This window comes from Xyrauchen texanus, chromosome 31 (genome assembly GCF_025860055.1).
Source record: "Xyrauchen texanus isolate HMW12.3.18 chromosome 31, RBS_HiC_50CHRs, whole genome shotgun sequence".
Taxonomy (NCBI): domain Eukaryota; kingdom Metazoa; phylum Chordata; class Actinopteri; order Cypriniformes; family Catostomidae; genus Xyrauchen; species Xyrauchen texanus.
The window spans coordinates 35217436-35242596 of NC_068306.1; the positions used below are offsets into that span (position 1 = coordinate 35217436).

The 25161-nt window shown below is 38.3% G+C and overlaps 2 protein-coding genes across 2 annotated transcripts in view; both read left to right on the top strand.

Annotated features, from left to right (window-relative positions):
* LOC127624771 (heat shock 70 kDa protein 4-like) overlaps positions 1 to 11937 on the top strand; it is a 36398-nt gene extending 24461 nt beyond the window's left edge. Inside the window, exons 9-19 of the mRNA XM_052099643.1 lie at positions 379 to 530; positions 820 to 926; positions 1018 to 1151; positions 4519 to 4700; positions 5588 to 5680; positions 6127 to 6282; positions 7727 to 7852; positions 7950 to 8057; positions 8160 to 8279; positions 8372 to 8533; positions 11593 to 11937. Of these exons, the coding sequence (XP_051955603.1) occupies positions 379 to 530; positions 820 to 926; positions 1018 to 1151; positions 4519 to 4700; positions 5588 to 5680; positions 6127 to 6282; positions 7727 to 7852; positions 7950 to 8057; positions 8160 to 8279; positions 8372 to 8533; positions 11593 to 11754 (1502 nt within the window). The 3' untranslated portion in view covers positions 11755 to 11937. The remainder of the gene's footprint in view (positions 1 to 378; positions 531 to 819; positions 927 to 1017; positions 1152 to 4518; positions 4701 to 5587; positions 5681 to 6126; positions 6283 to 7726; positions 7853 to 7949; positions 8058 to 8159; positions 8280 to 8371; positions 8534 to 11592) is intronic.
* Positions 11938 to 20257: 8320 nt separating this feature from the next.
* Positions 20258 to 24426, top strand: LOC127624930 (uridylate-specific endoribonuclease B-like). Its single transcript, XM_052099856.1, has 3 exons — positions 20258 to 20409; positions 23772 to 23925; positions 24175 to 24426. Exons 1-3 carry the CDS (start codon positions 20258 to 20260, stop codon positions 24424 to 24426), a joined length of 558 nt encoding a protein of 185 aa, XP_051955816.1.
* Positions 24427 to 25161: the final 735 nt, after the last annotated feature.

Consider the following 25161-nt stretch of genomic DNA (forward strand, 5'->3'; position numbering starts at 1 on the left):
CATGCCAAAATTGGGGAGGAAAAAAAAACTAATTTTACATGGAAAAATATGACATTTAATGGGAACTGGCTCTTAAGTCATTTGTTTGTGAATCAGGCTATACTGGTCTCTGCATGCAGCCAGCTACGACAACACAATAGAAAGACTTTTTGTCAATTTATTTTCTTTGTACTATTTTGCGCTACAGTGTTTTTACTCGTCATATTCAATTCAGACTGCAAACTCACAATTTAAAATATAATTGAATTTGGTGTGGTGCTGTAGATTCAGCAGTGGTGCAGGAAAAACTGGCACATACTTTCCCTCTTGTAACGTGCCTGTCCAATTAAGGCATTCTTCTGGAACTCAAATGCTTTTTTTATTTTCTCGAACACCCAGAGCTGAAGAAAGAGGACATCTACTCGGTGGAGATCATAGGCGGCGCCTCCAGGATTCCAGCCATTAAAGAGCGAATCAGCAAATTCTTCGGGAAGGAGCTGAGCACTACACTAAATGCGGACGAGGCTGTGGCAAGAGGATGTGCACTGCAGGTCAGCACTTCAGTCATTTCATTGGCCATGTCACTCATTTTGTCCATTTACAGGCCGTGTGTTCACACTGCTTAATGCTCCATGCCCCAAGGAGCTGAGGCTGAGTTCCTTAAAATCAATTTTTGCATTTATTTTCATTTTCTTTCTTCTATTTGATTTATACTCAAGTCACATTCTCTTCGATCAGGTGATGTATATGGAGTTTATTCTTCTGTCACTGCTCATAATAACATCTGGTGTCTCCTAGTAATGGCACTAATCTCACACTTGTGTGTTTATTCTTCCTCAGTGTGCTATTCTGTCACCCGCCTTTAAAGTGCGTGAGTTTTTCATCACAGACGTGGTTCCATACCCCATCTCTCTAAAATGGACATCAGCGGCTGATGAAGGCTTAAGGTGTGTTGTTGGCCTCTCTATGTACATTATGTGAAACTCTGAATGCTTGAAGTTCACAATTTTAATGGTCACATGCTGTCTTCCACTGCAGCGATTGTGAAGTATTCCAAAAGAACCATGCAGCACCCTTCTCTAAAGTGTTGACTTTCTACCGGAGGGAGCCTTTCAATTTGGAGGCCTACTACAACAATCCAAAAGAGCTGCCATATCCCAATCCTACCATAGGTATGTTGGGAATGTCATTTGCTGTGCTTATCTGGAATTATTAATTGGATTTATTCCATATCAAATCTACAACATTGTTCTAACTTCCCTGGCTGAAATTTAGCATTTTTGTAATACTAGGACTGTCGATTTAACACGTTAATTTGTTGCAATTGTTCATATAAAAATAATGTGTAAAATTGTTTTTACTTAGTTATTTCCCCAGGCCGTAATAAGGAACATTCCTACTATCAGGGAATTCTAGCTTAAAATATCATTTGTTTTCAGTAGGGGGGCAAAAAGTGAAACTCCAGCTGTTCAGGCAACACACAGCTGTACGGATAAAAAAAAACACACTTGCTTGACACCAGCGACAGCACAAGATGAGAATGTATTCTTGCATTCAAACAGAGCTGGACAGAGTGAAATTCCAAATGCAGTGATCTCGAGATGTGCTTCTCTATTTTTCAAACTACGATTAACTGGACACGGTGAGCTAAAAACGCTGTTTTTGGCACGAAGCAACCAAAGGGCTCTTAAAATGTCTGTACTTAGAAAAAACATTATAATATACAGTGCTGATTTCTTCTGTTTTTGTCTCACACCAAATTGTTTCACAAATTCAAACAAAATCTAACATAAACACAAAATACAGTTTTTAAATGATAATGTTATTTATTGAAGCAAAATAAATTGTCCAATTAGTTACTAAATCCCCACATCTATGAAACTGCATTCGTAATGGGGTTCAGCTGGACTAGACATGCACAGGCCTGATTACTACCAGCCCTGTTTAGTCAAATCAACACCTAAACTTTTTCAGTTGGCTAAAAGGTCTCACCCAGTAGCACACTATGCCAAGGTCAAAAGAAATTCCAGAAATGAGGAAAAATGTGACTGAAATACATCAGTCTGGGAAGGGTTACAAAGCTATTTCAGAGTTTCTGAGACTCCGAAGAATCACATTGAAAGCCATTATCTCCAAATCTTTTAAACGATCGTGAAATGGCAAATGTTACTGGTTCATACACTTTCTCTGTTTCTGTGGTGTGATAAAATGATGAAACTAAATCTCAAAGGTTTTGCTTCATGAGAAACAAGGGATCGTGGTTAATCTGAGCATTAAAATAATGTGTGAAAGTGAAGAAATTAGGAAAGAAATGTTTTACTATTGCATAATATAATACAAATATAATGTAAATATTATATATTTATGCATTTGTATAATATATAATACATATATAAACTATATTTTATTTTAAAAATATATGGTAAATGTAAAATGGACAAACTAAAGATGACAAAAAAGAGAGACTTATTTGAAGTATATAGAAATATTTTGATTATTTTTCATGTCATAATTTTTTTTTAAGCCTTAAAAGGAAATCACATATCCATATTTTATTATTTGATTTATATACTTGAAGATAAATATATAAAAATGACCTCTTAAGGTGTATGAAGCACACATGCAGAAAAAGCACACCACACAATTATATGACAATGAATAGTCACAGCCCTAAAACAGATAATTAATCATCATAATCACAATTATTTGTTTGACAATTCATCAGCCAAATGTCATAACCGTGACAGCCCTAATTGAATTCAATTGCAAAATGAATTGTTGTGGACTGTAAATCAGTGATAGTCTTACAGTATGTTCAACAATATGGAAATAAAATTGTTGCCTTCTAAATCCATTTTTTTTTGTCTCATCTCATTGCTTTACTCGTCTGCGACAATAATGTAATGCATTGTAAATATCTGAATGATTATTTTTATAATCTATATCATTTTTAAATTGACTTAAATAGAACTATTTATAATATGTCATTATATTGAATTATTGTTATTTGAGGGGCTTTCTCAGCAAATATTTGAATATGTGATTAATTTGATGAATTAATCACCATATCATGCAATTAATATAATTGAAATTTTTAATCGATTGATAGCCCTAGTTAATACATTTTCTTCTTTTGAACCGGTTCAAGATTAAACTTAACAAATATATTGCGCTTGGACCCACCTTCTAGAGCTTTGCAGATGAATGTTTCTGAAATTAACATTTCACTAACCGAAGAGTCACGTGTCACTTAATAATAGTGGATTATTGGACTCTTGAAAGTGGACATTTTATGTGAAAGATACATTTCTAGTTTCAACACTTTGTACATTAGAGCTTTGTTTTGTTGGACAAGAAAACTACCTTATAACATGTGACCCACATTTGGTTTTAACCATTTACATGGAGCTACTGAGAGCACCATATTTCCAGGATTGAACCACATAGGGCCTTAAAAATGAAGATACAAAAAGGAAAGCTTGTTCTGAACAGAATCTAAAGTATTAAAGGAATATTCTGGGTTCAAGTTAAGCTCAATCGACAGCATTTGTGACAATGTTGATAGCCACAAAAAATAATATTGACTTGTCTCTCCTTTTCTTTACAAAAAGCAAAAATCTGTGTTACATTGAGGCACTTAAAATAGAAGTGACTTGGGACTCGTCTTTTTAATGACGATGTAGTCAACGAACCCTAAAATGACCGTAAAACTATGATTTAAACAATTTAACGGCTAAAATAATACATGAGTTTAAACAGAAGAGTTAATGTAACTGCTTTTATAAAATTATAAGCTTCACATTTCTCCTTTTAAACCCTCAACATATTAGCCCCATTCACTTCAATTGTAAGTACCTCACTGTAACATCGATTTAGCTTTTTTGAGTCTAAATTAGTTTTTGTGGTAATCAACATTATGCTACAGATGCTGTCAATTGAGTTAAACCCGGAATATTCCTTTAAACTGAAAAAGTATGCCATCTGGACAAAGGGAAGGCTTTAGGGTTGGAACTAATGACTATTTTGATTGAATGAATGCATTAAAATCACACATTGTAACCCTGAATTTATTTATGCAAAATTTATTTGCGATATACTGTATCGTGGAATTCGATAAACCGTGCATCCATTGTCGAAATACTTTCCAGGGTGATCTTGACCTTCAGCCTCAAGGCTCTGTCAAAAAGCCTCCTCAAAAGTCTGTCCTGGTGGTGTTTCAGGAGGAGGGTAATCCTGAGTAATCCACTGCTACTTTCTGGTTCGGAATGACCACTTTTCACAATTCAATTAGTTCCCGATGGATAAAATCAAGTCCTGCCCAACTTTTTTTTTTTTTTTTTTTCTTGAATATCCTGTTATATAATGTATCTTGTAACGGTGTGTAAGTGTATACACACACCTCCTTGTCTTCACTGTCTGAATATACTCTGAAGTATACAACATTATGGAAGTTAAATTGTTAAAAGTTAAAGTTTCAAGTTGATTTCAACTGCAAATTGCGAGAACATGCGCTTCACTGTAATTCTTGCCTGCCCTCAGGCCAGTTCAACATCCAGAAGGTGGTACCTCAGCCATCAGGTGAGAGCTCCAAGGTGAAGGTGAAGGTACGTGTGAATGTGCACGGGGTCTTCAGCGTGTCCAGTGCCTCCCTGGTGGAGGTCCTAAAATCTGCTGAAGGAGAAGAGCCCATGGAGACAGAGACTCCTACCAAGGAGGATGAGGTAAAGACATCTTTGTGGGCACAATGACAATTGTTGTTTTTACCCCTCATTTAAACCTGGTTTATTCTCCACATGGCCATACAAGTGAGATGAAAGTGACATCATCATGGCGCATTTCATGAGGCTGTAAACTCTCACTGTGCACTTTTCAATCCCATTGGACGAATTTGAGGGAGGCTTGGCTGGGCAGATGGGCCTGTATACCCAACACTTTAAAGCAGAATGGAACTACCATAAATAATGTTAAAAGTACCATGTGTTCACCTGAAATATGTAAATGGCCACCCGTTAATCTTTTAATCACTTCGGTATAATCACATCAGCCACAGTTATTGGCAGTTACTGATAAGTTCAAAATAACATACACTGCCTGGCCAAACAAAAAGTAATACTCTAATATTTAGTTGGACAACCTTTAGGTTTGATTATGGTGCGCATTTGTTGTGGCATTGTTTCGACAAACTTATGCAATGTCACAACATTAATTTCCATCCAGAGTTGCATTAACATTTGGCAGAGATCTTGTGCTGATGACAGGAGAGTCGGACCACTCTGTCAAATCTTCTCCAGCACATCCCAAAGTCTTTCAATGTAGTTAAGGTCAGGACTCTGTGGTGGCCAATACATGTGTGAAAATTATTCCTCATGTTCCCTGAACCACTCATTCACAATTTGAGCTTGATGAATCTTGGCATTGTTGTCCTGGAATATGCCTGTGCATCAGGGAAGAAAACATTTATTGATGGGATAACCTAGTCATTCAGTACATTCAGGTAGTCAGCTGACTTAATTTTATTGTCGCATAATGTTGCTGAGCCTAGACCTGACCAATTGAAGCAACCCCAGATCATAATACTGCCTTACTTTATCATATTTGCCCCCAAAAGAACAAGATGCAAGTGGATCAAGAAGTACAGAAGGCTCAAGCTGATGATCAGAAAGAAAACGTTGACAAGAAATCAGACAGTGAAGACATGGAGGTGTGTGTATACACTTACACACTGATACAAGATACATTGTATTTAAGGGTGCACTTAGTAAATTTGTTTGTTGTTTGCTGGCCAATATGGCAGTCTTCTTAGACTTATACTGACACCTAGTCACACACGTTTTCAGCTACCGATGCCATTTTGGAAATGCGCTTTTCGCAGTAGCCCATGATTAAATATTCCATGAGGAAAAGCTATCTTTACTGTAAATTTTACTTATTTTAAAATAAATAAATAACATTACTGAGTGCACCTTTTAAATAAGTGTTGTCAATTTTCACTGCTTGTTGTGCAGTACCATCCAAAATGACCACATTCCAGCTTTGTATGCCAGATGATTTACACAGATTATAAACCCCTGCACCCTCTATATGGCAGAAAGCAAGGGGTGTAGTAAAGTAAAATGGATAATTCACTGTGACCTCAATCAATTTCAGATTTCAACAGAAGACAAACAGGAGGAGAAGAAGAATGACCAGCCACCACAAGCCAAGAAAGCCAAAGTGAAGACAAAGACAGTGGAACTGCCAATCGAGAACAGTCTGCACTGGCAACTGGCCAATGACATGCTTAATCTGTTTGTGGAGAATGAGGTACTGCACATCCCTCAAGAAAGATGACCGGATTCAAATAGCACCACAGTCATTGACTCTGATTATTGCTCAGTAGAATAAATTAAGAATTATTTGTCCCTGTTTCCAGCTTCACATTTGTCAATGTGGTTTTAAGTTACTTATACTTTTTATGTCTGCACCATTATAGGAATATTCCAGGTTCAATACAAGTTAAACTCAATCAACAGCATTTGTGGCATATGTTGATTACCACAAACATTAACTGACTTGTCCCTCCTTTTTTTTAAATCAGTAAAATCCTGGATTACAGTGAGGCACTTACAACGGAAGTGAATAGAACTAGTTAAACGTTAAAAAACTGTTTCAAAAGTATAGCCACAAGACGTAAACATTATACGTTTTCACATGATTTTAGTGTAATAGAATCAGGGATTTTAGGCATTTACAAGATTACAGTGTTCATCAGCATTATGTCATCATTATAACGTATTTGCAATAATGGATATAACTTAACACAGAAGGTTAGTAAGCTAATTTTATCACAGTCAAAACTTGTTAACACAATGTTAACATCCCGTGGCTATACTTTTGAAACAGTGTCCATTTGAATGTTTATGTACTGGCCCTATTCACTTCCATTGTAAGTGTCTCACTGTAACCAAGATTTTTTCTTTTTCATAAATCATGAGGGATGAGACAAAATTATTGTTTGTGGTTCTCAACACTATGCCAGAAATGCTGTTGATTGAGCTTAATTCATATTTAACCAAAAACGTTTCTTTAAATAATTGGTGATGCATGCTAAGGATGGTAACATGTGTGAAAAATCTCATAGATATACATTGAAGTAGAATCTAAACCATATTTAGAGAGCAGAATATCATAGAGACATGGAGGTGACATTTTTTGAGTTGAGCCAATAAGCAACCACCTAGAACACATTAGCAACCCCTCAAAACACCTTGTCAGCTGTCTAGCAACCACCCAAACATCATGCCGTAAGCAGCACTCACTCGAATGTATGTTGTATCATTTGTTTCTAATAGCTGGTGATTGCTAAAAATGGTCTGTCCTTTCAAAGTTGCATTTGAATACATACTGTCTTTTTCAACATGAATGTGAATTGAAGCGTATTTACCTGCTTTTTAAACTTTAATCAGGGATGCAAACTACTCGCCTTTTGGCTAGTCACCTTTTATTAAGCTAATCTGCACGAATTGTTTGGTAACATTTTTTAAACACTTGAAAGGGTTACATTTAAGCTTAAACACTTAAAAAAAGCATTAAATACAACAAAAAAAGTGTTTCAATACAAAGAAATTTCTTCACATTTTTTACCTCTCAAGTTTTCATCCCTGTATAATAATGGACGTCAGACATGTATGCCATTTCTGTTGCCCACAAAGCATCCCAGATGCCTATTCTGCATTCTTACATTCAGTGTTTGTGTTCTCATGTACAGGGGAAGATGATTATGCAGGACAAGCTGGAGAAAGAAAGGAATGATGCTAAGAACTGTGTAGAAGAGTATGTTTATGAAATGAGAGACAAACTGCATGGAGTGCTGGAGAACTTTGTCAATGAGGCTGTAAGTGTCTAAAAGTAATTTGCTCTTATCCATACAGTTATCTCTGCAAGTTGAGATCTGGATTGAATTGTTTCATTTAATAAATAATGTTTTTCAGGACAGAGATTCTTTCTCCTTAAAACTGGAGGACACAGAAAACTGGTTATATGAAGAAGGAGAGGACCAGCAGAAGCAAGTGTATGTTGATAAACTGGCAGAGTTGAAGGTAAATATGGATGCAGCAATGATTTGTTTAAATTTTAGACCGCTATCTAGGAAAATAATAAATGAATATATGATTAAACAAACTAAAACCCTTTGCTCACAGAAACTGGGCGAGCCTATTCTGAGCCGATATATTGAGGCTGATGTGCGACCAAAAGCTTTTGAGGAGCTTGGAAGGCAAATTCAGCTGTACATGAAAGTCGTAGAGGCTTATAAGGCCAAGGTGATGTTCTGTAATTTAATGTGAAAATTAGAAAGCCGCTAAAATCTATATTTAAAAACTTTGCATTAACTTTCTGTTAACTCTAATCTCAGGATGAGCTGTATGATCATTTGGAAGAGCTGGAGGTCATGAAAGTTGAGAAGCAGGTGAATGAAGCTATGACCTGGTTGAACAACAAAATGAATCTGCAGAGCAAACAGAGTCTCAGCCAGGACCCTGTGGTCAGAACACAAGAGATTCAGGCCAAAACAAAGGTACAAACTTGGAAAATTAGACATTATGACTAATTAAATAAATGTTCTGGGTTCAATACAAGCTAAGCACTATGCTGTTGATCACCACGGAAAATAGTTTTGACTCCTGCCTCATTTTGTAAAAACAAACAAAAATTGCATTTAGAGTTTTGTAGTTACAGTGGAGGTCTATGGGCCAATGCAATGCACTGGAATACATACTGTTTCATAGTAGCCTCAAGAAATAAACTTTATGTAGGTTAATGTGAGACTAGAATTGCCTTTAAACATTGTCGGTGTATAGTTATATTCAATATTTATATTCAAACATTTAAAGTACTGAACTGTAGAACGAGCAAACTATATACATAATACAATGCACAAACAATATAAATGATAATCATGGAACATAAATTATTTTATGATACTTCATACTCCAGTAGCCTATTCACGAGGCAATCCCACCTTGTATCTGGATGATGTTTTAAACTCACGCTGCATTTCTTCTCCATAAATAATCAGCAGATCCTGCACAGATGTGTCTGTCCATCTATCCATTTCAATTTGAAAAGCCTTCAGTAGCAAAAGCTCAACAAAAGTTTTATTGTAGTTTACAAACCTGACTTTTAAAAATTGCCGGTATCGGATGTCTGATGGCTGATGATGGATTTTTCTTGACCAACGAGAAGCATTTGATGTTCTGACTCCACCCAAATAGCTCCACTTTGCAAGGAAAGTACCACTTCAGGTGTTACGATTCCCTGTTGTCTGCCCCACGTTTCACATGTCACTGTCATGCACTACATTTCCCATAGTTCCCTGCCCTCATCACTGCCATCATTGTGTCATTGTTCGCACCTGTTTATCGTTTGCAATCATCCTGTCCTTGTGTATATAAACCCTGTTTGCTTTCAACTCCTGGTCGTTCGTTGAATGGTAATGTTATCGTTTCATGTTCTCTGCTCCTGGATGTTAATTTGTGTTCACTCAAGGTTTCCTTCTCATTCGTGGTTGTTTTTCTCACTGGCATGCTTCTGAATGTTGTTTCGTGCTTTAGTTTAATTTTCCCATCGTGGACCTTTTCTTTCGTTCCTGTGTTTGTTTATTTTTACTTGTAAATAAAACCGCGTTTGGATCCGCACTCCTCATCTGTCTTGTCCTGCTTACACACCAGTCGTGACATCAGGAGCAGATACTAAAAAAGTTCTTAGTGTGTTTCAGTTTTTATTTCCAATTTGAACTAGTTACGTGGTGGAAAAACAATAACTTGAAATGGTTCCAGGAACTAGGAAAAGTTCCTACAGGGGAAAACACCTATAAATAGTCATATATGGTACCAGTTAAAAGCTTAGAATCTGAACTTTTCTCAGAAACTCTTCAGTCTTGCATTTGTTACATAAAATAACAAGATAAGACCTGAAAACCTCTGTGTCGCAAATGAGCCACCCTGTGCTAATGACGTAGAAATATGAATATAAATGTTTTTCATATAGCACTAAAATAGACAAGTCATATCAAATAAAAGCTCTCATGCTCAGGAATGTATTGCAGTAACATCACAGTTAAAAAATTATCAAAATAATCACTGAGTGAAATATGATCTCTGTAAGACAACAAAAGGGAAAAGTCTCATGTCTGTTCTGATCGCTGCTTCTGTAAGCCTCAAGTAGCCACAAACTCTATATCAGCTCTTACCATAGGCTGTTTTCTTCCAAATAAGCAAATTTAGTTTAGTTTAGACTTGCTAACTTGCTAGACTAGCTTGCTTGAGTGAACAATCCAATGCTATTGTCTTAATGGGTTATTTAATATGCAGCACAGCAAGCAATCATCAGCAGCATGTTTTCAACCACTGACAGTTAAATATTTTATTTACGTCAACACAAATCTGAGTATCTCCTCTTTCCAAAGACACCTAGACTCATTAGAGCACATTTCACATTTTTTTTCTAGTACTTGCTGCCATCTAGTGGAATGAACTAACATTTTTAGCAGGGACACAGAGCAAACACAGCCTGAATCACAGGCTTTCAAAGATGGCAAAAAGAAAGAACACAATTAAATTAATGTTTGTCATTAGGGCTGAGTGACAGGACGATGTTATCGGATATCGATGATATCTTATAAATGTCCTGATGCTGATTGCGACACTCAATTTACAGACGATGATCGACAATATCGGGAAATGGCAAAACCATGGATCTGGGAATTCAGCAAATATATTAAACAGTAGCCCAGGGTGTGAAACTAGCTCCCACTAATTCATGCGTGGGTAATTTTGCTCACCTACCCACAACAGGCAGGCGTAAGATGTCTCGAAGTGACACATGACAAGAAATGCTGTTAGTCACAAAGACACACGCTTGAAGAAACACCCTTTATTATATTTTTAAGAACAGGCAAAAGAAAAGCCATCAATGCTTGTGTCTGATTCACTGTCTTTTGTTCTTAATCTGTAGGCTATTAGTAATTTTCCATCTGTTGTCTTTGACAGACAACTTGCGTGATGTCAAATGGAGGCCGTTGGAGACTGTACATTTTTGGATTTGGGGAGGTGGTTAAATACGATTTATTTTATTGCTTTTTGTTTAGTTTAAAGTGCAATTTGAATTTAGAAATGTCTTTTTGTTTATGTTTTTTATCTTACAATAAATTAATTTAAATTTGAAAGCAAAATCAATAAAGCAAAACTATTCACCGACCCTCGGCGGGGGGGATGACATTATTGCGCTATTTTTTTAAAGCGATTATCGATAATTTTTTTTTACATATCATTAAGCCGTATTTGTCATAAGATTGTAAAAATAAATATTTGCTCTTTTTTTTAAACATGACAAAAATATTTTGTGGTAATCTACAGCAACTGTGACTTGATTTGTTTTGGGAACTTGCAACATTACTTTAAGCATTCATGTTTTTTTTTTTTTTTCAACAGCATATAAGAAATGCATGGCATTTAAGAAATCGTTGAAGTTTCTATTTTTGGCCTGTGGACTAACGATGGGTCCTCTTGGTAATTTGGCCCATTTTGTTTTCTGCTAACTTTATATTCAGCTTGTCTAAATCTTTATCCCATACAGGAGCTGTATTCTGCTTGCAATCATATTGCCACCAAACCTAAGCCCAAAGTGGAGCCTCCCAAGGAGAAGAAGGCTGCTGAACAGAATGGACCTGTAAATGGACAGGAGGGCCCAGAGGCCCATACGGGCAGCCCAGAAATCACAGATGCCAAGCTTCCTTAAATGGACATTGACTAAGTTAGCTTGGCCCGCTCCACCCCAGCCTCTCTCATGCCTCTTAAATGCTTCTGGCATTTAAGATAAAAAAAAACAAAAAACAGAAGTATTCAAACAATAAGCATCTCAACATGATTGATGCATGTTTGGTTCAAGTAAATGTCAAGTAAAAAAAAAAAAAAAAAAAAACGTTACAGGATGAAAACCTGGTCTTTATTGCTTTTCAAAATTCTACAGGATGGACTTGGAAAACTACTTATTTTGAAACCACTAATATATATTATGTGTCTTATGTTCTACTTTTTGCATTTAATGGTTTTGAAGATTTCATTCTAGATTAACTTAACATGTTTTTATTTTGATCTGAAAATCCATAATTGTTTCCCAAACACCAGATTTTTGCAAAGAAGCGCTAAAACAGGAAGAGGAACTGAATGATAGCAGACAGAAGAGTTCTAGAGGCAGTAGTAGTTGAGTTAATGTTATGCTGTATTTCAATGGAAAAGGTGTATTGTTTTTTTGGCTATATGGCCTGTGTGTGGTCTCTTGTGTGTAGTCCTGGCGTTTTTGTTTCTTTTTCTACTCCGCAACCAGTGTGAATGATGGAAACTCTGATTTTCTGTACATTCCAGTCACACATGATGATGGTAATTATATAATAAACCGTTCATTTTGGTATACAAAATGAAGAATTTATTAAAATGTTTATAACTCTGCTCCTTGGATCCTGTGTTAGAGGTACAAGTTTTTTATGGGGTCAAAGGACAAAAGGAGATACATACTGGTTAACTGTCAGTGTAATGATTTAATTATATTAAATAATTCTGAAGTGTTTTGACCATCACATCTGAAGAGCTGTGTTTGGTAAAGCTAAAACATTTAACTGCTGCCCAGAATGAAAAAACTGATTGAAACGATACAAATTTAAATTATGAATGTAAAATGACCCAAACTAGTGTTCTTAAATGATTAAGACATGTTTTGCAAAGATCTGAAGAATTGCCTATAAACATTGAGTAAGGTTGTATTCAAGCTTTCAACTCCTGTCATGACCGTGTAAACCCGGTAACATTTGCATGATAAGTACAGGGATACCAGAAAAGTTCTATTTTCATGGAGAAACATTCTCACACAGCAGTTACGTCTGTAATACAACTAGAAGTTCATCCACCTAGAAAGAAGTCCCACCACTAAAAGAACAATTTAGACAATGTTACAGCTCAAATAACATGCATTGTATTGTATTGAATAATTTAACCCATTAAACTCTCGGGTCACACTGGTTGTGGCCAGGTGTATGTAATGAGTTTACACTTAAAATCTAAAAGTCCCTGGATACAAAAATAGTCATATGTGGCACCAGTTGAAAGCTTAAAATATCACTTTTGCATGTGTTCCATAAAAAAAACAGATAAGACCTGAAAAACTCTGTGCTAGTTATGTAGAAATGTGAATAATAAATGCTTATTTGAATGTATACACCATTCAAATAAGTATTTTTTTTTTCTTTCACTATTTTCATGCACTATGGCAAGAAAACATCTACTGATTCTAATGAATTATTATTAAACAGGAATATGCATTTATGTAAAGATCAAGAACTTTACAGTAATGCTACTATCTTTGTTTTACATGGTTCCCTCATGTAAATCCTGGAAATTTTAGGGTATTCTTAAATGGTGTTCCAGGCATGGAAAAAACATGGAAATTTATACAATCTTAAAAGTCATGGTTTTTACTTTTCAAAAAGGGTGGGAACCCCGGTTTTAGTATGTTTTGGTGTATACAATATGTTCAGTTCTATGTTTTGGGTGAGTGATGAGATTAATTCAGTTTCTCTACACCAGTGTTTCCCAAAAAAAAATTCTGCCACGGCACACTTTTTACACACCACTATCCCACATAGGCTAACTTTTCATTTTCAAGAACTTGTCCATGTTTTCTGCCCATCTTAGTAGCTTGTTTACCTGTAATGTTTGAAATTCGGCTATGGGGAAAAAAAAAAAAAGTAGGCTAATCTGTGTCACAGGTGGTAATAGTGCTAAATGGTAATGAAAAAAACAACACATTTTCTTCTTTTCTAACTTGTAGATTTGTTCTTGAAATGCCAAAAACTTAAGTGACCCCTTCTGGAAATGTCACTAGGTGGCAACAAATGAGCGTCTTATGTGCTATGAGTGAGTCAGTGAATCATTTTGAGTCGTTCATGACCGAAATCTACCAAGAGACTTTAAAGTGTTTAAGCATTAAAAGAACAAAGTAGATCTGTAGTCTTCCTTCAGTCTGAACAGTGTTTCCAGTGTTACCAAAAAGACAACAATAATAGTCTAATAATAATAGTGAGTTTCAACAACATCCTTACCTTCTTTATTCAAACTTGCATAATCCACTGAATTCAGTATAAGAAGCAGATCTACTGCAGTTTTTCCCAACCGCTGTATGTTAAAGAATGTCAGGTGTGCTGAGGAAAATTATCAGATTCCACAAAATAAATAAATGCATGAATTTGTTTTTTTTTTTCAGGGATCCAAACTCCTCACCTTACAGAGAAATTCGTCGTTTTGAAACATAATCGGTCACTTTTGTTATTGTGAAGAGCAGTGATTAATGTGTTAAAATGAGTGATACTTATACATGTTAAGGGTCTTTCACATGACACACATCAGTGCTGCTCAATACATTGAATCTATGAAGTGATGTCACTTTACACCATAGTGTTTGTGAAGAGACATTGAATGTCTCATAATATCTTTTAATTAAATATTAGCCGATGACATAAAGGCCGATGACAGACGGTGGTGCGTCGAGAGAGAGATCGTTTACAGATATGTCCGTCATGTGTGTGTGTGTTTGTCTTTTGGTTTAAATTATTCATTAAAATATTATTTATATTGTCAAGCCGGTTTTCGCCGCCTCCTTCCCACTGACTGCTTTACACTGGTGCCGGAGTCCTCGACACTGCCGTCCACCCAGGGGAGCGCCGCTGCCATCCACCGGGGGAGGGAGTAGACCGACCGCCCGGACGCGGTGAACGGCCACCGTCCGCGAGGCGAGTGGGGATTGGACTCCCCGACCGCTTGGAGCGATGGAGCCGCTGCCAGGGGCGGAGGAGAGCCCTGCCATCCCCCAGAAACGCGGAGGGGTTGGAGGAAGACCGCCGTCCTCGAGGGGAGGAGGGAAGTGTTCCCCGACCGCCTGGAGCGGTAGGGCCGCTGCCAGTGGCGGAGGAGTGTCCCCACAAGTCGCCGAGAACGCCGAGGGGCGTTCTGACTGCCGGGGGTCGTGAGTCTGACTCCGGTCCGCCCGGGGAGAAGCGGCATGTCGTCCGCCTGAGAGGGTGGAGAAGTGATCGAGGACCATGCGGTGGTGTATTGGAGAACCGGCGAATAGGTTTTTTTTTTTTCATCTCTCTCCTCTCACTGCCGCTCTGCGTTGGCCTTTTCCCTCTTGTTTAAATTTTAGTGTTTTTTGGGGGGGTGGCATGATAATATTGATTACCACAAAAAATTATTTCAAGACAAAAAAAAAAAAATTGTTTTTTTAAAGGCGGCAAACATATGAGTTACAGTGAGGCAATTTTTGGAGGGTTTAAAGGTGGAAGTGTGAAGCTTATAATTTTATAAAAGCACTTGCATTAATTCTTCTTTTAAAATATGTTTTAGTATTTGAACATTCAACACATTGCATTCCATTGTGCCTCACTTTCACCCAGATTCTTTTTATTATTATTTTTTATTATTTAATTTTTTTTAAAGAATGTGCAAGTCAAAATAAATGTTAGTGGTAATAAACATTATGCCTCAAATGCTGTCAATTGATCTTAACTTGTACTGAATCAGGAATATTCCTTTAATTGTGTAACCCGCACAAGAAGAGACAGTCACAATGTAAAGTAAAACTGCTTTATTTGCAGGCAAGGCAAAAGTACAAAAGGGCAAATCCAGAGAAGAGTAGTCAAGGGGAGCGAAAGGTCGAAGCCGGGGAATCAGAATATATATACAGACGAAACAAGCGAGTTGAAAAGACAGGGGAAGCTAGGGGAACACTAGAGCTGGCAAAGCGAAGGGGTAAACTAAACAATAACCAACAAGCTTGAAGAGAACGGGCAGCGTGTATATATAGGGGAAAACGAGCAGTGCAGGTGAAACTAATAATCTAGTGATTGGAACGAGTGCGGGTGAAACTAATACTCTGGTGATTGGGAGGGAGCGTGAGAGCTAGAGGGGGCGGGGTGAACTTGAGAATCAGAGTTCGTTACAAATTGGGTCATGACAGTTGGGTTCATGTGTTTCCATGACACAGAATGTGAACAAATTCCGATATCAACATTTTCGTGTGTAAATTTATACATAATACACTATCATATTTAGATCTAGTATGCCATGACAAGAAAGGAAATAGTATGGATTCTAAACAAGTATGTGTAGTAAACAAGAAGTTTTTTTGATCAATAGGTAGGCTAATGTTATTGTGTAGCCTAATTGAAGCCTTTATCTCATTGCTGGACTACTATGAAATTGATACTGGTGAACTTCCAAAAATGGAAAGCCATTCACACATCTGCCCAAAGTGAGATATGCCTCTCATTCTTTTGTCTGTATTCTACCCATCAACACTCTTTTATACACCCAGCTTTGCAGCAGTATCAGTGTCATCATAAATTATATTGACAGAGTGCAATCTGTGCATATTATGGCCGTGAGTTAGTGAATTAGCACCCTGAATCTAATGCATATGCTGTATATGACTTTAAATCATCATCGAGTGGTTTAAACAGCTTCTATTACTGATCTAGTGTAAATTCGACTCACAGAATGAGGCATTCATTCGATGATAACACATTTTATTGTCACATGTAGTCTTGAGCGTCCTCATATTTAAATGCTCTGAATGTTTGCAAACAGTATGTTGTTGCTCAACTTTTTCAAACTTCTTTTTTGGCTTTGAGCAAAGAACAATGAAGAACTTCACCCGTGAGTGTGTCGTGGCCTTTATTAGAATCCATTAAGCATTAGAAGCACAAATCCCATGGCCTGCCCCACCTCAGAGGGTATTCTCCCTACCTTCCTAACTGTATTCAACAAACAAAATCAAACAATGTCATCATTTTGCTATAATCGGTTGATTGATATTTAATTTTACATGTCTTGCTGTTGGTGTATTAATACTTCATCCACATATTAAGGTTTACTACTTCTTTAAATGTGTGAATCCTTTGTATGGTTGTCTGACTCAAAGTTTGAAAAAATGTAGTAGGTTTAATCACCTGCTTGGCACCTCAATTGTCACGAATGAAGCTAGGAAGCAAGTTGCAAGTGACAATAAGTTTATTGACAGTCAAAATGTGAAGATTGGGGAAAAGTCCGGGGTGAAGGTTTAGTAACGCAGGAGCTCCAATGGTCAGATGAATGGGGTGAGAAGAGTGATGAAGAGTGCTGAACAAACACGACGAATCCGGGTAACAGCCAACTGAACACGAAACAGGGACAACGAGGGGAACTGGACTGGAACTCAGAGGGATGAACACAACCGGACATCACAAACAACGATCTGACAAGGAGATGAGAAAGTGGTGAGTATTTAAAGGGAATTGAAATGAGTAACAGCTGGTGAAGAGGAGTGATTGTGGCTGAGCGCTGATCACGGTAACGAGTCGTCACGCCCACACATCCACGCACACACACAAGTAATAAACAAAGCACGAGACAAGGAAGAGACATAGGATTTAAAAACCGTGACACCAACTGATTAGGTCAAACCGTTACAAGATTTAATGCTGTCAGTTTTGACTGAGAAGCAGATCTGCCATAAAACAAATAATACAAATAAAATAAAGTATTTAAAATAAAATAATTTTAAATATTTGTTGGGATATATATAATATAAAGAATACATTTATTAAAATGACTATTTTTTATAGAGGCTACTGTATACATTGCTTGTTATGATTCTATGCTGCTAATTCCCCACATGGGACAAAACATTATTGTTTATTTTGGGTGAGGCAAGTCCCTTATTTTGAGCTTGCTTTTCTTGCAAGATCTGGCACCTGGTATATCACCCAACAAGTTTGAGCCAGCACAGAGTAGTGTCATTTAAAATAATGCTAGCTGATGCTAAGCTAGTTAAGCTAAGCCAATAATACAAGAAGTTACTATCATTTATTATTTATTCAGTTTGTATAAGTTTAAACAAGAAAATTATTCATTTCAGTCCCAAATCATAAATGAATCGTCTATTAATCATAATTGTACTAGTATAAACGTATTAATTACATAATCATAACACAAACGTGTTGATTGTCCTTTTCTACGTTTCTTTACTCTTGAATCTATTTTTACTCTGTCCCAATCAACACCACAACCTGTGCAACTCCACTAATGCATAACATAACTTTAATAATTTACTGACCAAAGTCAGTAAATATTTTGTTGCATTGAATGTTATTGTTAGTGTTTGTTCCTCCAGAGACATTTGACAAAGAATAAAAAGTAGCATATGCCACCCAAACCCGGTCTCCCCTATTTTACCTGTAAAATACTTTGGTCAAATTCTGTTTTCTTTTTAAATATGCTATAGAAATATGTTCATAATGAATAATAATTCAAATGCATTTAACTTTATGCATAATGTAATGAATAAATCATTAATACTGTGACAGTGAGGGAGGGACTATAAAGGTGCGTCCCAAACCGGACACTATTTTATGTCATATTGAATTGTAAGTAGTGACGTGATGGAGCATAGCTGGCGCTGAATCAGGTGATCCGCGGGAGAGCGAGATCAGGGGCAGCCGGAGACGCCAGATTGAGAGAGAAGCACGCGGCCGCATTGCGTGTTTGTCATCCATCCTTCTAATTTTCATGGTGTCTTCTTTTTGGAAAACCAGACTTTGGTCACCCTAAGTAAACGTGTCACCGAGATGAACAGATTTCACTGCAGGTGTTTGAGTGACTGTCCCTGAACCTCTTGATTCTACAGAAGGACAAAACATTAATATTAGTAAAAGTTCAGACAAACTGGTTTCCTTTTCAGTGGGAAATCATTTCTAGCACACATGATCAGTTATATAGTGTAGAATGAGTTTAATTTTCATTTGTTCTTACCTCTAAAACAGTAGCTAGTTAACATCCAGATGAAGATGGTGATGACAGTCATGACTGCTGTGGATTTAGATTCTGGATGAAGAAGTTTTCCGTCTTCAGTCTTCAAATTCACTGAACTAATAAAAACTCTCAGACAACTGAAGCATGTGCCGCCAATGCAAAGTGTCATAATGTAAATTTGTTTAAATGTCAAAATAAAAAAAGTTCTATGTTATTTATGTTGTGAGTTTGCATCTGAACAATTCAACATTTTGTTTTTGTCTGATGTTACAGGTCTCTGGAAATTCAAATGGCACAATTAGATATGAGAGTGAGCGGCATCAATATATGAAACGGTAAAATTGTTACGGGTCAACATGATGAATGAGGTCAAAGGTCAGAAGCAGGGACTAACAGAGAAAATTAGATGTAGTATTTGATCAAGAAATCTAAAAAAGTTTTGAGACGTTAATAGTTGAACAGATGCATTTACTGGTAAAACTAAATGAATCCTCTTGTGGTTTGAACATGGTCACTGGAGACAGATCTGATCTATTCTGAGAGAAACACAATCATTCCACACTGACAATGCAAATGTGATTTTCACACTCTCAGATTCACTGTTTGATTGGTTAAATGATCTGAACCGGAACACACCAGTTTCACTTCTGCTCTATTGAGTCGTTAATCGTTTTTGAAAACAGCCCGGGAACCACCGGCACCAGAACGAGTTTAGAAGTGGGGGTGACATCAAACTGGGCTGATTGTGATGTCATCACAACAACATTCTGCAGTCAATATAAAACAAAACAAAAAATAATAATAAATTGGCCAATTTATACCAGACAAGCTTCAAAGATTGTCAAAATCACAGTGACTGACTAGTTATTTATCAACATACACAGTTTGAATGCTGAAGTAATCTAACTAAAGAGATTCAAATCTGCACCGACACAGAGAGAGAGAGAGAGAGAGAGACTGACACTTGTCATTATATTCACAGTTCACACAAACCTTTGAGACATTTGTCTTCATTTTCAGATAATACTGGAACACTGTATTGATTCAACTGTGTGTTCTTGTGTATGGGTCTCTCGGTTTTATGTGTATTTAATCGTTTGACAGTCTTTTATTGTTTGTCTGCATTTAACAACGTTACTCAAGCACAATATTTCTTGTGTTTTATACATTTTTAAAGCAGCATATTGTATTTGACATTATGTGACTTGAAGAGGTAAGGGTTAAAGTTATTTCCTCATCCCCAATAATAGGATACAAAGCAACATTTGTTCATTATCCTACTTTGTCTAATTCTACTGACTTTATAACTGAGCTTTGATATCAATGTTGTCTTACTGTGAATATATTCAAATTTCCCTCTTAAAAGAAGAATAACATAAAATACACATATGTTTTATAACTCCATGGCTGGAGGGACACTCCACATGCAGAACAGCGGCATTCTCGTTCTTCACCGACGTGAAGAGAACGCTGTGGAACCGGGGTGGACGCCTGACGAATTGAATCACATAGCCGAGTCGGATGGTCCTGGTCAACCAGCACGACATGTTGGGAGGCAATAACAACACGCCCAAGCTCCGGGCGAGGGGCACTAAGGGGAGGATTGCATCCGGAAGCAAGGGAAGCCGCATCGAGGAGCAGGGCTGCGACCCGAGGCGGGAGCGCTGAGGGAGACCTCCAAGCACTTACCTTGTTCCGTGTGTCCAGCGTTAGGTGGGTCGGTGACCGAGGAGGAAGGCCTCTCGGGGTGTCCTTGAGACTCGTCACCGGCGGCTGGCCGGAGACATGAGTGTGGTGCAGCCGGGTATGAGAAGGCGGGGGGCTGCGTTTGTAATGCCGGAGCTGTAATCGACCGGTGTTCAGTGGCTGCGGGAGCGGTGACCGGCAACGTCGGCGATCTAACCTGAGGAGAGAGATCCGAGAAACCAGTCATCCAGCCGCGAGTGGTCAGGGGTGGGCGGAGGGTTCCACTCAATCCTGACACTCGCAGCGGTCCAGGAAATCATGGCAGTGAGTTCAGTGTCCGGGCTTTCACACCCAAAGGCGGCAGTCCGGTCGAGTCTTCCGCATCTGACACCGCCAGGACATCCTCCGATGCAGTGATCAACATCTCGTCCGGGTCTCGAGCTCCGGGAGAGACATTAGGCTGGCACTGAGGCGAGTTGCCTGTCTCATCCCAGAGGTGGACAGAAGCCAGCGAGCGCACTACATCGTGGGCGGCACGTAGGGAATTACCCGGCGGGACCTTACTCAGTGATGCCCATGCAACGTCCTGAGCATCAACCACATCAGCACCTGTAGGTAGCGAGGCCGGGAAGGGGGACAGCTGAGGAGGCGCTCCCTCGGAAGAAGGAGAGCCGCGCTCGGAGAGAGGCCATAGTCATGCTCTCACAGTAAGGGCATGAACCATCCACAAACGCTTCCTCAACATGACATTGCCTAAGACACATGCGGCAGTGCTCATGGATGTCAGAGGCAGAGAGGTAATGACCACATCCAGGAACTGCACAGAGACAGAACAGCATCTTTAAAAAGACGTACCTTTAAGCGACGTTCAAAAGCACTGTCGAAGTGCCCAGGTGTGTAATCTGCAGTGGAGTGCAGAAGGAAAGAGACCGCTGGAAAGCATCGTAAACCCAACAGCAAATGCTCTTGAACGAGAGAAGGTGGTGATGAGCAGACGACTCAGCAACCTGTAGTGTGACCGCTCGGCTCCGAAGAAAGAATCTGAATGAATTAGCTGCCATCCTTCCCTTTATACCCGTATGTCGGGGAAGTGGCATTGAAATTCAACTCGGCAATTCTCATTGGCCTTTTCTCAAAGATCTGAAGGTGTGTCGGGTACTCCAGATCGATCCCTAGTGTCACTTCATCGACACAACGTCGAGTGAGTGGCAGAAGGGGAACTGATGTTTTGCACAAATTAGGTTTTTTTAAATGTTGATGGTATTACGATGGTGAACATCTGCTGATGGAGCTGCTCTATTCTAACACAATCACTCCAACCTGATGATGCAAATATTTGAACTCAGTTTCACTGTTTGTCTCTTTATTCTGTGAAATCAGACAGTTGAGTTTGACTAATGGAGAGATGAGCTTTGATCATATTCATCAGTTTACACTGATTCTGATCTCATCAGTCATACTGACCTTATGAATGTTTCAATCAACTGTTCAAAACTCAATATTAGAGTTGGGGTACTCGATTTTAATGGACTTCGACTTGTCACGGACTCAGATGCATTTTTACTCTGACTCAAGCTTTTGGGACTCAGGATTTTTTCCTGAGTCCAACTGAGTCCATGACATTTTATTTGTGATGCAATGAATAAAATGAATATATAAAAATAACGAAACAGAAATAAATGGACACTCTGCAAGCAGTCGTATCACCCCTGAAGTCATATACCAGTGGAACGACGTGCATTTAAAGTCTGGGCCTTCAGTGTGATTCATGCCATTAAGAAAACACAGTTTCACAATGATTAAGACACACTGTGCCTTTGGGCATCATACATTTCTGCCATATTTAGCAACATTATTTTTGCAATTTTTAATTCTTTGTGAACATTGAAAAACGCACTCATTATTTATCACCTTCCTGCCATCACAAATGTAGATGACTTTCTTTCTTTTGCTGAACATAATTTAAGATATTTAGAAGAATATTTAATCTCTGTAGGTCCATACAATGCAAGTCAATGGTGACCAGAAGACGTCCTGTTCTTCCCCATAACCCCGAGAGGGCCAACATGGGACCAGATTTCTCCGTGGATAAAGGCATCATAAAAGTAATCCATAAGATTACAGTGGTTAAATCCATGTCTCCTGATGAGATATGATAGGTGTGGTTAGAAACCGATGAATATTTATGTCCTTTTTACTATAAAATGGTAGGATTTTACTTCAATACATGTCAATTTATTAATTTAAGTTAACCCTCTGGGGTCGACGGATGCGCCGCACGTCCTGCTGGATATTTTCGTCATTACAGCGGAAACAACATAAAATTCTCCATCATTTTGTGGCATACAGATAAGTGTAAGACATCAATAGAGACTATAAAGGGTGTACTTTTATTTGTGTACTCACAATAACAACAAAACCTTGTGCTTTTGTAAAATAAAGAAAATAAAAAGTGTGAGCTATCAGACGTCTCTGTCTCCACGAGCATATTTCTGAAACACGTCACAAAAATGAACTGAAACTCCGCGAATACTTAACACACAAACATGAAACTTATGTCTAAAGAAATCTTTTAAAACTTTTAAATAAAACTATTCAAAATTAAAACAAATATTCTCCTGCAATGTAATCTGTATGTAATAAAAGCGATGTACAGTTTTTACTAGCTCAGCTCATAATAGCTAATGTGATCACACCCACCAGCAGAGCCCACCATTCATACGCTAATGTGCTGAGACGGTCGATTGTGTGTATAATGTGTTTGATTTAAACACAATTCACTTTTCTGCGCATTTGTAACTATACAAAGGCGAGGAAACTCCTGGATAGTAAAAATGAGTTAACATTTTCCTCAGATGAAGAGTGGGACTCCGATGAACATTTGTATTTTGAAGAGAGACAATTTCGGATGAGTAAGTCATTTAGTTTTCATTAGTTGACATGCTATTTTATATAAACATGTACATATTTTACTAGTGGGACTGTTTCCAGACTTGCCAGCCAGGATTCAGAGTATTGACATTTGAAACATGACTCCTAATAAGCAAGTTTTAGTTACATTTAAATGCTGTTTCGGCTAAAGCAGGTATTTAAATTGTATGCTGTATGATATAAACTTCTCCAGGGCCCAAAACACCCTCTGACCCCAGAGGGTTAAGAAGGCTTTATTTTAGGTAATGCAAAGTCATTTTTGAAAGATAAGTTTCGTTTGTATCTCTCTCTCCGCACAAGACCGGACTCATCTGGTTTTGAGCATGTGTTTGTAGGCGAGACCAGAGGAGGTCATACTGTCATTGGTTTTCATAACTGGATTCAGTTGTACTTACAAGAGAAACTTGGACACATTCACTACAAAGGATATAGTGTGAATGCCAACTCACCTCAGGTATGTTTCTGATATCATGGAAAACTACATTTACCAGTTAGAGTTGGATTGTTTATTGCTTATTTATTTTTTATAGTTTAATTAGTAATAACTTGCTGTTGGGATTACTGATCTATTAGTAGATATACTGAAATCTGTTGCTGGATGGCTACTGAGTCTACTGATTTTTAGAGGGACGCACATCCATCCATCCATCCTTCAAAAAAGCATATAGCTTAATATTTTTTCTCTTTTCAATATGATTCCCAGCCGGATGAGAATAAGCACATGTTAGCCCTCCAGTTCAGCTGGAAGAATGGTATTAAACCTAAAGGAAGCATCTTCATTGGTGTGAGCCCTGAGTTTGAGTTTGCCCTGTACACTCTGTGTTTCCTCACATCCCCAAACGAGTGCGTGAAAGTCTCCTTTAATGTCTATGAGGTGGAGATAGTCTGTCATCACTACAACCAGAAGCACATAGGCACCACCTATCCTGTCCTTACGAAGTACCTTAATGTATAACTACAGAAAGGGTCTTTACAGTAAATTAATTCATCATAACCATGGGTTATAAGTATTGTTTTTATGTTTTAATCTCAAAAACAACAAAAAACCACCAATGGCGTATTCTCTGTTATAGTCTACATAAATGAATCCTTGCTACATTTTAAAAGGGATATTTCACCCAAAAATTACAATTGTCATTGTCATTTTCACCTTTCCACTAAATGGGTGTAACGGGTTCACAGGATAGGTAAGGAGGAGGTGGGAACCGGCTGAGCAGTCAACGTAAACTTTTAATGACACAAATGAACAAAACAACATAAAACTGCTTTCCAGCACAAAACACGCACACACAAGACTGCTGCATCCTTCTCTCTCTCTCGCTCTCTCTCTCTCTCAAACTGGTGTCCCTGGCTCCTCTTTATCCCCCTCCCGGATGATTGGGCCGATTCAGGCAAGCCTGATTTACTCCCCACCCCTCCCTTCCTAGAGAGGAGGTGTTGCCCTTTCGGCTGTCCTTTCCCGCTTCCTGAGAAAGAGCTAGCGGGAGGGACAGGGAGAGAGAGAGAAAGAGAGAGAGAGAGAGAAAATTGGCTCGCCGTACCCGAACACGCTGTCGACTGGTCCTCAGCCAGCTGTGAAGTGGTCCTCCGTGATGCCGGACGATGGCACTGGACCTCGCCTCCTGGCAGACAGTAGCGGGCTCCTCCACCTCCCGGCATACATCCCCCCAGCATCTCCATCGCCCCCTGG